The 11,948-nt window shown below is 45.3% G+C and overlaps 1 protein-coding gene across 1 annotated transcript; it reads left to right on the plus strand.

The window, feature by feature from the left end:
• The first annotated feature begins 2,537 nt into the window (after positions 1 to 2,537).
• Positions 2,538 to 10,996, plus strand: LOC109761991 (uncharacterized). Its single transcript, XM_020320803.4, has 10 exons — positions 2,538 to 2,974; positions 4,616 to 4,659; positions 4,964 to 5,078; positions 5,167 to 5,245; positions 5,892 to 6,541; positions 7,477 to 7,753; positions 7,840 to 8,110; positions 9,155 to 9,310; positions 9,787 to 10,302; positions 10,402 to 10,996. Exons 1-10 carry the CDS (start codon positions 2,785 to 2,787, stop codon positions 10,711 to 10,713), a joined length of 2,610 nt encoding a protein of 869 aa, XP_020176392.1. The 5' UTR covers positions 2,538 to 2,784; the 3' UTR covers positions 10,714 to 10,996.
• The last annotated feature ends 952 nt before the right edge of the window (positions 10,997 to 11,948 follow it).

An 11,948-nucleotide genomic window follows, 5' to 3' on the forward strand; every position in this document is an offset into this window, starting at 1 on the left:
TCTGCACTTGGAGGCCCAACACGAGTCTACAAGAACAAGTTGTGTAGTAGACATCAGGCCACTGTGAGCCAAGAAGCTAAAGCTTGTAGCTTGCATTTACCAAGGAAGGGCGGGAAAAGCGCCGGCCAACAGCTCACTGGCGATCGTGATCCATGGCGGCGACAATGTCTATCAATCCTCGAGGACATGTATCGAGAAGCGTTCTGCAACAGCAATGGCTGCCAAAGTCATCGACGTGGTCCTGTCGCATGCAGTGTACAATACTACATACATGGCAAAATAGTCTCGCACCCGTTAAGGCTGGGAAGCGTCGTGGCTAGGACGGTGCCCACCTTAAGCAGCGCCGTTGCGTCACCCTTCTCTACCGAGAGCATCTACAGTCGGACTTGGCAAATCCGACCCCCTATACGTCCGCGGACGCGTCGGGGCACGCCCGTGGGCGCATCCGGGCGGGCCCTCATATTTCCCTTCTGGCATCCACATATCTCAAATCCGGACTCTAAAATCCATGCATGTCGATCATAAAAGACAATGACGCACGTAAATAACAAATGTTGGTACGGAGCATAGATAGTGTTTACATAAAATTTATTTTAAGTGCCAAGTCAGTATCCAATATATCTCAACATCTCTCATACAAAATCCAACCAATACAATCAGACATGCAAGATGTAGGATATTACCAGGAGGGCCTGAACCTAGGCAAAATCTTTGTCTTGTGTGCTCCCAATCAGATCCTCTGTGTGCACTCCGCCACATGAGCAACCCTATCAAGGAATTTGTCGGTATGATGGACCAACACGCCATGCCATGTTATGTTTTATGGAGAGATTTCACTAGTGAAATTATGGATCCTAGTCCATTCATTCTTGATGCTTTCAACCTTGATCGACACTCTTTAATTCTGTTTTAATTCTGAACTTCTATTTCCTCCGCTGCAATTGTCAATTCCTCGATGAGTTACATTAATCTTTGTAACTAGGAAGGCTAGTGATACTAACAATCTCACTAGTTTTGTTGGGGGCTAAGACAAGTACTATAGTTCTGTGCAGGTACTGATCATTGACTATTGTTCAAGCACTCCTACTGGTTCGATAAACCTTGAAGTCATCCACTTGAGGGAAACTGTTGTTTGCCAACAAACCACTGCACTTGGAGGGGGGGGGCAACACACTACTGCAAAATGGGCTTAAGACGACAAATCTATCACACACCCTTGGACCGAATTGTGTGCGATGTAGGTATCACAAACGGTAGGAAAATAAAAAGATAATTTGTGCAATAATGAATTAGTGATCAATATGCCAGAGCGGGTCGCTATCGCTTTAGAAGAAACGTTTCTTTTGCATGACTTGGAGGAAACGAAGAAAAGGATGCGCCCCCACTAGTGCTATCTCTAGTAATGAATCTTATGATGCCATCAACAACCTTAAGTTCCTTGGGTCGGTGAGGGATCAGGACCAGGTGGCGCTATTTTCCTAGAGGGGTCCTACTTCTGGCTGGGTGGTCAGACTCCGCCGCACATCGCGATCCATGCTCCTCTGGCGATGGAGCTCGGTTGACACGAAAGACAGGTCCCATGGTTGGTTGGGGCTCAGGCCAGGGCTCAATGAGGTGCGTACAGGGTGCTCTAGAGATCATCATTGTTGTCGGAGAGGCACCGGTAGAGAGATCGTGGGGGCTGCTGGAGTCCACAAAGGCTATGCTCAATTCATGCCAAAAGATAGTGGTGTGGTCGGCTGGAGCTGGGCTAGTGCGAGACGAGCCAGGTGAGCCAGATGTTTCCCCGTCAAATGGTCCAAATCTCCTCAAAATGGGCTGCCAGCCCATTAAACCGATCTAGGGCCGGAGCCGGGCCGCTAAACGGCTCATGGAATCCCCACTTTTCTTTCGAGAAGCCAGTTTTCTGACTGATGAGCAAGAGTCGAGGAGTTTACGGCCTGGAGCATTGCTGAACATGCCCTAAGAGGCAGTCTACCATGATTTTTGTTTGACCAGGTATTCCTAACCTCGAGTGAAACACGTCGCGTTGCTAGGAAGAAACGCTCGATGCAGCGGATAGTCCTCCCGCGGTTGCGCACTTCTTGAGATAGCACCGCGCCTCGTTCCGCGTCTTCTACTCGCGGCAGGCAATTAATTCGAGGAGCGCGCCGCGCTCATCCAATGCCCCCCCCCCCCCCCCCCCCCCAAACGTCCGGTCAAACCAATTAATCGCCGCGGCGGAGATAAGCACTGCGACAGAGAGATAAGCACGGAGAAGAACAAATGCGCGTTCAATCAAAATACACTCGAAAATACCTGGTTTTGTTTTTCTAATAATAATATAATAGTACATATATACATACATGATGTACTTGTATTTTGATGATTTCATCAAATTAATAAGCCATAAAGAGCATATATAGGGTATTTCGATATGGTAAAGTAAAGCAGAGCAAATCGCCGTCCCCGTATTTATTCCTTCCTGGCGAGACCGCAACCCAACCCAACCCACCCGTCCATCCGCCCGCCCGCCGGCCCAGCTATATAAAGCCGGGCGCGGAGGAGCGAGGGGGAGGAAGGGTTTTGGAACTGAGGCCGCCGTTGCGTCGCGTTGCGTGCGAGAGAGAGAGAGAGAGAGAGACAGAGCCGACTGAAGCCGCCGCAGCAGCGCGCAGCCAGCCGAAACCGAAGCCAGCCTCCCCACCACCGCCGCCCCCGCGCCCGCGCCTCGCGTCTCCCGGTCCCGAGGGGCTTGCTGGTCGGCGGCCGCGGCGGCGGAGGAGGGGGATCCCGTCGGCGAGGATGAGCGGCGGCGGCGGCGGCGCGGGGGGCGGGAAGGGGGCGGCGGCCGCGGGGCCCGTCCCGCAGGCCTCGAGGAAGCTCGTGCAGAGCCTCAAGGAGATCGTCAACCGCCCGGACGCCGAGATCTACGCCGCGCTGCGCGAGTGCTCCATGGACCCCGACGAGGCCGTCAGCCGCCTCCTCTCCCAAGGTCCGCCCGCCCTCTCCCCCTCCCTCCCCCCTCCCCCGCGCGCCCGTGATTCCGCGCCTGTTTCGCCGCCCCTCCGCGGGCCCCCTCGATGCGCGATTGGAGGGCGGTTCCTCGCCGCTAGGGTTCTTAGGAGGTTCTGGCCGATGCGGAGTGATTCGTCGGTCCTTGCAGCCACGGCCGCGCCCCGAGCGGGCCGTGTCCCCTACCGACTAGCTGGAACCAGATGAGCCCGTTCGGTTTTCCCTTTCGGGCTTCCTGCGGATTAGTACTGGCGGCATAGCTGTTCATCAGGTTATGGGTTGACTTAGGAGTTGTGTTGGTCTCGTTCAAATCATGGTCTGCTTCTACATTTTTAGGGTTCCTGTTTAGACCACCTGCTGAATGCAATTAATGGCCACCGCTTCCCGTTTTGGGTTAGAGGGTAGGCTGATTCTGTTTGTTTTCTGTTGTTCGTCCTTTCATTTTGTTATTGTTGTATACGGGGAGGGGAATCGGGGAGCATGGGTCTTCGGGAGAAAGGGGATAACTGGTATCTTTGATGTGGGCCGATTTAGCAACGAGGTTGCAAAAAGGGTGCTCTGATAGATATGGCTCCTGGGCTGGAGGCATTTAAATTGGGAAAATAGATGGATGCTTGTCTTGCTGGCCAAACTTTGGAAGGTGAAAGCACTTTTGATCTGCTTGTTTTATCAGGTTTGCTTGTCTGAAATCGGTTAGGTGTTGCTATATCGATTGGGAAATGGTCATTTTCGTTATACCTCTATTGTACAGCAGATGGTAAAGTGGCACAGTCAGATTTGCTACTTTTGTAAACTTGAGTAGCTTGTGTGCTTATCTTAGAGAAGGTATTTTGATGTTTTCTTTGTGGAGAAAGCATGGAAGGGATTTCCTTCTGTTCCTTTGATTACTATAATTTCTGTTTGCCTGTGTATACATTAAAGTTGTTCCAGAGAAGCATTCCATGCATATATTTTACATTTTTCTTGCTCTTCTCCCCTTGGTTGATGGTTGCTTAGTTTGATCTTGTATAATTTGGCAGATGAGATGTTCTCTGTGAACACCATTTGCCTCCCTATAACGTGCTGTTGCTTACTTTATGAGGGTTAGTGAATGGACAAGGAGTGGGATCTGTAATTGTATGATCTCTTAGGCCGCGCGGGATCGGTGTAATCTATTGCAGAGGTGTTTAACTTATGCCTGTATCTTAAAGGCCGCCGAGTAATTTTCAGCTGGAAACAAAACGACGGGGCGTGACCTGTATTTTTTACAGGGTTATTTAAAAGCAACGATAATCCAAATACGGCCTTATGTGTGGATGTGAAGGTCGTAAAATACATTCTTGAACTTACCTGAGATGGTCGGAATGGTGTGGTTTTGGAATTAATGATTACACTGTCTCTTGGTCAGGGTTTAAGTGAGTACTTGTGTACACATACATAGTTTGTGAATGTAGACATGATTTCAATTCTTGCCATACAATTTTTTTTCATTTCCTACATTTGCTTTGCATTTTATCATCTTAGATTCTACTCACCAGCTTACATTACCTTTATGTGGTGGTAACCATAGATTATGCCAATTAGCTACCAGTTGAAGTAGTGTAAATATCTCTATCTCATGTACCACTGTTTTTTTTTCCAGATACCTTTCAAGAGGTAAAGAGCAAGCGTGACAAGAAAAAAGAGGTCAGTAAACCATGTTCCTCAAATATATTTGCCCTGTATTCGTTAAGTGCTCAGTTTGTCTCATAACTGGTCATCGGGTTTTACCTGGGTTGCCAATGAATTGTAGCTAACCTTTTTCTCATGATCGTACTTCATTAGCATGAACATCCAAGTACCCATACAGAAGATACTTTGTCCATGCAAAAGTTATTTTGCTCTGTTTGATTTTTCCGCCAATAGTTAGCATGTTGAGTTATTCCTTTGGTTCTTGTTTCAAAATACAAGCAGTGATGGAAATAACAGATAGGTATATGTGCTTTCATAGGTTAAAGAGACTCCTGAGCCAAGGTCTCGAGCGGCAAATAATGCTACCAGTCGAGGTGTAAGAGGCGGTCCAGATCGAGGTGGGCGAAACAACTCTGCTTACAACAGCTCCATTGGTAATAGAAAAAACACCATCTGTATCTTTGAGGCTGTTCTTGTTTATAATTCTTTTTTCACCATTTACTTTTGCTTTACAAAAATCAGATAACATGACCTCAAGGTCATCCGTCTCAGGATCTGGTATGCCATCAACCAATTCCACCCAGAAGCAAACAGTTCCAAGGTAAGGACCTTCGCTTCTTACCTGAAGGGCAACTGCTCAGCCTGCTTTTTTAGTAAGCGCAATTTATGATTAGAAATCTATTGTCCCCTGAGGTGCATTGTAACTATTGATGCCCTTGCGATGTTGTTCAAACATTTGTAAAAACCGCGTGAGTTATACAAACAATTATTTTGTTAGAAGATTGGAACACAATAGTTCTTCTGTCATGTATAAGGATAAGGGGGCAGCCATCTTAGAGGTACAATGTTCTTTTAATAAGAAAGAACAAGCCTAGAGATGGAGATCGATCAGTTTACCTCTAAGTTGACATGTATTACATACAGGTCAAGCAGGTCCTCACATATAAGGGGCATTTTGTATCCATCAATTGATCAAGCAATGAATGTTCAGTTTGGTTTATCAGTCTATTCATCCCTGCCTATCCTCATGGTTGTAGTTGTGTGCTTTCTCCAGTTTTCTGGTTGATGAGAATTATTCGATTCCAGTAAAAAAATGCAGTGTTGTTAAATCTGAGTCAAACAATGCGCTCATCAGTTTTGGAGGACTGTGCGGCACTATAATCATACAAATTGTCTGATGGTGATTTCAGATAGTTCTTCTTTTCACCTGTTCTGATGATATACATGTTCTGTTTTGTCTGTTGTAGTTCCTCGGTGAACAAAAATCTGGTTGCTGATGCACCGTCAGTACCACCACAAACATCATCTGGGTTTCAGCATGGCTGGTCTGGGCCGCCAGGTCAGTTGTCAATGGCTGATATTGTGAAAATGGGTGGCAGGCCACAGGCTCAGGGGAAGCCTTCTACCAAGACTGTGGTCACAGCGGACAAAGGATATGCCGGACAATACCCATCTTTGCCCACCACTGTAAACCAGAATGCAAAACAATCTGCGAGCACAGTTGCATCAACAGAGCTTGACCAGGGGTTACCTTCTGCGCAAGATTCTGTTCTGGTTAAGGACCACAGTCACACAGCTGCTGATAACAAGCAGAAATATGATAATGATTGGTCTCCACAAGATGACCCGACAGCAGGGAATCAATCCTCCATCCCTGAGACATCTGGGGACCCATCGTTATTTGAGGCACCATTACATCCATCGACGCATGTTGCTGATGTGGTTTACTTGCATGAAAATTCTTATTTGGATGATAACATCTCTGCTGCAATGAGATCAGGAAATGCTTCTGAGAGACACTTGGATCACTATGGAGGGAATTCTGAATATAATGATGGATTATTGCAGAACTCGAGTACCTATCTGGCTCAGACGCATTCTCACATAGAGGACCAAGGTGAGTGCTAAACTGAGTTCAAAGTATCTAGTTCTTTGCTGGTTATACTTTTGCGGTCCAACATTTGTTTTTGAAACATCCATGCATTATCGTTCCATGTGAGAATCTTGTACTCCCTCCGTTCCAAAATAGATGACTCAACTTTAGTACAATGTTAGTACAAATTGGGTCATCTATTTTGGAACGGAGGGAGTATATCTGTTGTGAACTTTAATGCTTTGAATAGGCAACACAGCATCGTTTATGAATTTGTTTTGACATCTCATTTAAGTATAATGTGTGTGTATCCAGTATTCATGCTTAATCAGAACTGTTGTAAAATTGTTTGAGCTATATTTTTTATGTGGTAGAATAATTTAACCGTTCTAGAGATGAAAGACAAATTTCTTTGTCCAATTGATACAATTATTATCAACTTTTATGTTAGTCTGCCTGTATGCATCTGTGTTGGAAAGGTACTAGCAACATATACGGATGACTTCAGATGACTATTATCACTTGGTGCTATTTTTTTAAAAATAGACATCTTAACGCATATTTTAAACAACCCAGAGAGCACACTGTCCATTCCTGTCTGCATAAACTTCGGACTGACAATTTTGAAAAAATAGATTGCCACAGCAGATTGAAAGAAGCCAGATAGTATGTTTCTTTCTGAATATACTTGACTGGCATGTTCAGTTCCTCCTGTTTTGCTGAATAGTGAATATACTTCAGACTGGCATGTTCAGTGCTTCCGGTTTTTTTATCATGATTTGCTTCACATGTTGTGCATAACAAATATATTTGTGAACCCTTTTTCGACTGGTTGGTTGGTTTTTGTTCTGGAAATTGCATGAGTTTTTTTTTTGCACACACCTGCACATGAATATATATTTTCTCTCTTGTTCTATATGGTTTGCATCCCATATTCTGATTATGGAATTTTTTGGCAGCTGAGGAGTCCAACGCTGATGTATCAGCAGCAGCAAACTTTCAGGGTCTGAGCCTACATGATGAAGAGCTAGCTGCCACAAAGTTTGCCGAAGATAACCCAGCAGTTATAATTCCGGACCATCTGCAAGTTGCCAACACAGGCTGTGCCGGATTGAGCTTTGGCAGTTTCGGATCTGGTGCATTTTCTGGGCTCCTCCCGCCGCCAAAGAGCACTGAAAACAATGTGGAGTTGCCTATTGTGGAGGAATCTGAACCTATAGATCATACTGATACGAGGTTAAGCGTTGTCCTTCTTCTTTATTTTGCTGGACAGGTTACATCTTGTGAACTCGTGACATGACTGGAATGACCTTTTCTTGCAGGGATCAAGATTTCTATGAAATTCCTCCGAATTCGCCACCAAATGAGAACCTTGAGGAAATTATGGGAGCTAACACTGAGAATCTTGATGTACCTTCTGTTCAACAGCCTGATGTCCTGAGACAAGAAATACTGGATGACCCTTCAGGTGTTCAATATAATCTGCCATCAGTCTCGAGCCACGCGTATGCGAACCCAGCACAGCCAAATGCAATGGATGCCATGCAAGGAAGTAACCAAGCGCACACTCTTTCACACCTGTCAAGCTTGCTGGTACAGTGTTCCCCTTTCTCATCTTTCTAGTGAAATAACACCTTTTCATGTCTCTCGCATCTATGTGCTTATTGCATCTGGAAGATAACAACTCAACTTAGCAATTCAAGGCTTCTCCCAAAAATGGTAATGCACATACCTGGATTTGAATTCAGCCCATAGGTGCCTACACAGCACATATAGGAAAGCCAGATTGCACTTCCATATGGTTCTGTATGTAGTCATCCCATGTTAAATACACTTACCTTGTCCTGTTCAGGCTAGTGTTTTAGTTTCCTTAATGAAACGAGTCTCACTTGTGCATGGTTTGTTAAATACTTGTCCCTGTAATTCACAACTGCCAACAGATATAGCCTGCATACCTGTATATCTAGGCATAATATAATGTATCAAAATTGATACAAATTTGGGACTATCATATGAAGTAATAGCCAGATTGTGAGAAGGCATCAGAACATTGATGGTTTCAATGTAATGTTGCAGTCGTTACTAATGTACCAAATGACAAATTGTGGGGCTGTTGACCTTCTTATTGCAGATTATTTAGGTCAAGTATAACAGTAATTAGCTGGTGAACATGATTGGTTCTTTTAGGCATCCGACACTTCTACATTTGGTTGTGTTTTATTTTCAAAAATAGCTCATTGCTCCTTTTTCTTACTACAGTATCTTAAGAAAAAAAACAGCATGAGCCCTTGATGTTTCGTGTTACCCTTTTCCATGGTTATGACTGACAATGGGAGATCCAAAGAGATGTCTATTTGAAAGGAACCAACGGATGCTAAGTTATCTTATAATGGTGCAATAACTTGTATTGGAATAGTTATTCTGCCTAGATCATGTTTTTTATACAAATCTTGGAATTCTTAAAAAAAGGATCCTCTGGACTGACTGAAATTTTCTGGATTTTCCATTCCTTGTTCCAATTGATGATAAACTTCTTTGCTGAAGAGGATTATGCTGAATTTATCATCTTCTGCATGCTTATCTATTTATTCCAGCCTGTATAACTTTGGCATAATCTTATACAAATGTTTTCTCCAGCAATCAAATACGTTACAACAACACAACCTGTTGGGCTCAAATATGGCACCTCTTCGGGACTTGGACTTCGGTTTATCACCTTTGTTGGCAGCACAAGCACAATCAATGGGTGCAAGATATAACTCAGCTGCACCAACTACTACTGGCATGCAGGAGGTAAAAACCTTTGAATCCATTTATCTTTCCGTGCTTCATTCTGATTCATATTTCACAGGGTCAGTTTGGAAGCTACAAAAAGTGCACCATTCTGTATTGTATGTGTAAACTTGAATTATGTATGTAGGTGTGCTAGCGTTGAGAAAAAAAACCATTTTCATGTGAGATCGTTCAGCTACATACAGTATACACCGAACTCTCCTTGTTACCCCTATCTTCACTATTATAAGATGTTTTGGATATCTTAATATGGACTACATACATACTGAAATGAGACTAGAATATATCCGATTTAGAAAAAAGTTGGAACATCTTACAAAAGTGAAAGGAGGGAGTAATTTTTATGTGGGGTTGGTAATGTTCTAACTTAATCGTTGAATATTATTGACATCATGGTGCTGATAATTTGTTGTTGCATATGTTGCTTTGTCTGACTTTCCTTTCCTTGACATTATATTTATGTTTACATTTTGCAGCCAATGAAGCCAGGAGTTTTCTCGAACACTCAATCCACACAAAATCTTCCGAGTACCAGCATTCAGATGGCCCCCTCTCTTCCTCAGCAATTAGTCCATCCTTACTCACAGCCCACTTTACCTATTGCACCTTTCGCAAATATGATTGGCGCAAATATGATTGGCTATAATCCATACTTGGCACAAAACTACCCTGCTTACTTACCATCAACCGCCTTCCAGCAAGCTTACTCGAGTAATGGACAGTTCCATCAGTCTGCCGCTGCTGTACCTGGAGCTGGCATGAAGTACTCGATGCCACAATACAAGAACAACATGTCAGCTGCAAACTTACAACAACAACAACAAGCTTCGTCGGTTATATCTGGTTATGCAGGCTTTGGTAGCTCAAGTAACCTTCCAGGAAATTTTGCCCTCAACCAGAATGCTGCCCCTCCGTCGGCCAATCTTGGGTTTGATGAAGCATTGAGCGCTCAGTACAAAGAGGCCAATCAATACATGGCTCTCCAGCAGCAGGTAACCATTGCGAGCAACCCTTTGTGTATATTTCAGAATTTTGTGTTGATTGCTGTTTACTTGGTAGAGAAAAGTGTTTGATTATGTTTTTCTTGTCAGGGCGACAACTCTGCGATGTGGCTTCATGGGGCTGGTTCAAGAACAGCGTCAGCACTTCCTCCTACCCAGTTCTACGGCTACCAGGGACAGAGCCAGCAGCAGGGCGCCTTCCGGCAGGCGCAGCAGCCCCAGCAGCCTTCTCAATACGGGGGCCATGGATACCCGGCGTTCTACCATTCCCAGGGCGGCATGGCGCAGGAGCACCACCCCCAGAACCCGGCCGATGGAGCCCTGAATGGCTACCAGGCGGCACCGCAGCAGCAGCAGCAGCAGCCATCTCACCAGAGCTGGCAGCAGCACGCCAACTACTGAGCCCCCCCGCACTCTTGTTGCGGTGCTGGCTCACTGTGGCAGGACTCGCTGCGGAGTAAAGCAGCTCAGAGTAGCTGAGCTTGTGCTCGCTGAGGAGAGGGTCCGCGTCTCGGCAGAGCGTTTTAACGTGTTGCGTGTGTCATGTCGGTGCTGTCGGACTGATGTGTTTGTTTTTCGGTCGAGTTATATGCGCGGAGCAGAACAGTCTTGTAACTCTTTGGAGACATAGTTTACCTAACAGGTGTCTTTTCTGATTTCTCAAAGTTTCATCTTACTTCACCCATGTTGAGTGTTCTTTCCGTTACTATACTATATTGAGCTCTGTTTTTTCAAACTCTGGTTTTTCTTTTCTGTTCTTCCACGTTTGTCATAGGCCGGGGCGTGTGGGCTCGCTTGCTTATTGACCTGTGCTTAGGCCCTTCCATCCGCGGCCGTGGTTCTCCAGTCTTCTTAGATCTGGAGCAGGGGGAGTGAGAGTGACATCGCCGGGTTATATCTCTTTTTTTTTGAGAAAAGCCGGGTTACATCTCACCCGTACCGATCTGGTGATCGCTAGATGGGCTGACCCAACGTCGGCTTTTTTTAAGCGGTTTTAGGAAGCTTTTGGGCGTGTTTGGTTGCAGTTTGTAACAGTAGTTGCATTGCATGTCCATCTCTAGCCAGCTTGGTTGATGAAATGCAGCCTCATATGCAGCAGATGCAATCTGTTTGGTTGCCTGCATCGCATAAAGAGGCAGGCATTTACCCCTGCTGTTTGGTTGCCGTTTTTGTGCTTAGGGTGTGAGCAGATGCAAACTTCAGTTGTTTGGTTGCAAACAGCGTTTGTGTTCTGTTCACCCCATTCAAATGTGGTGGCCTTACCACCACATGATCAGCACAACAGCAACAGCAGGATCAAACAAAACAAGCAATATAATGACAGCAAACTTAACACAACATGCAAGGAAAAGACAGCAAACTACTTAACTACATAGCATAAGTCTAGATTAAAAGCAGGGGCATCCTCCTTCCCTGCTCCATGCCAGGGTGCTGCTCCTGGCCAAAATATGAACAAGTTCCAGCACAAGTCTCGCCACACACCATAAAAGTTCTCCACTAACACCTTAAGTTAACTACATAGCCCGCTCGATGTTACCAATGCAATTGTGCCTGGTGCAACGAAACCTGCACATCACCGAGGAGTCGTGGTTGTAGATCTGAACCTTCAGTCCGAGTCCGGAGATGCGCACAATGAC

Source organism: Aegilops tauschii, chromosome 1 (genome assembly GCF_002575655.3).
Source record: "Aegilops tauschii subsp. strangulata cultivar AL8/78 chromosome 1, Aet v6.0, whole genome shotgun sequence".
Taxonomy (NCBI): domain Eukaryota; kingdom Viridiplantae; phylum Streptophyta; class Magnoliopsida; order Poales; family Poaceae; genus Aegilops; species Aegilops tauschii.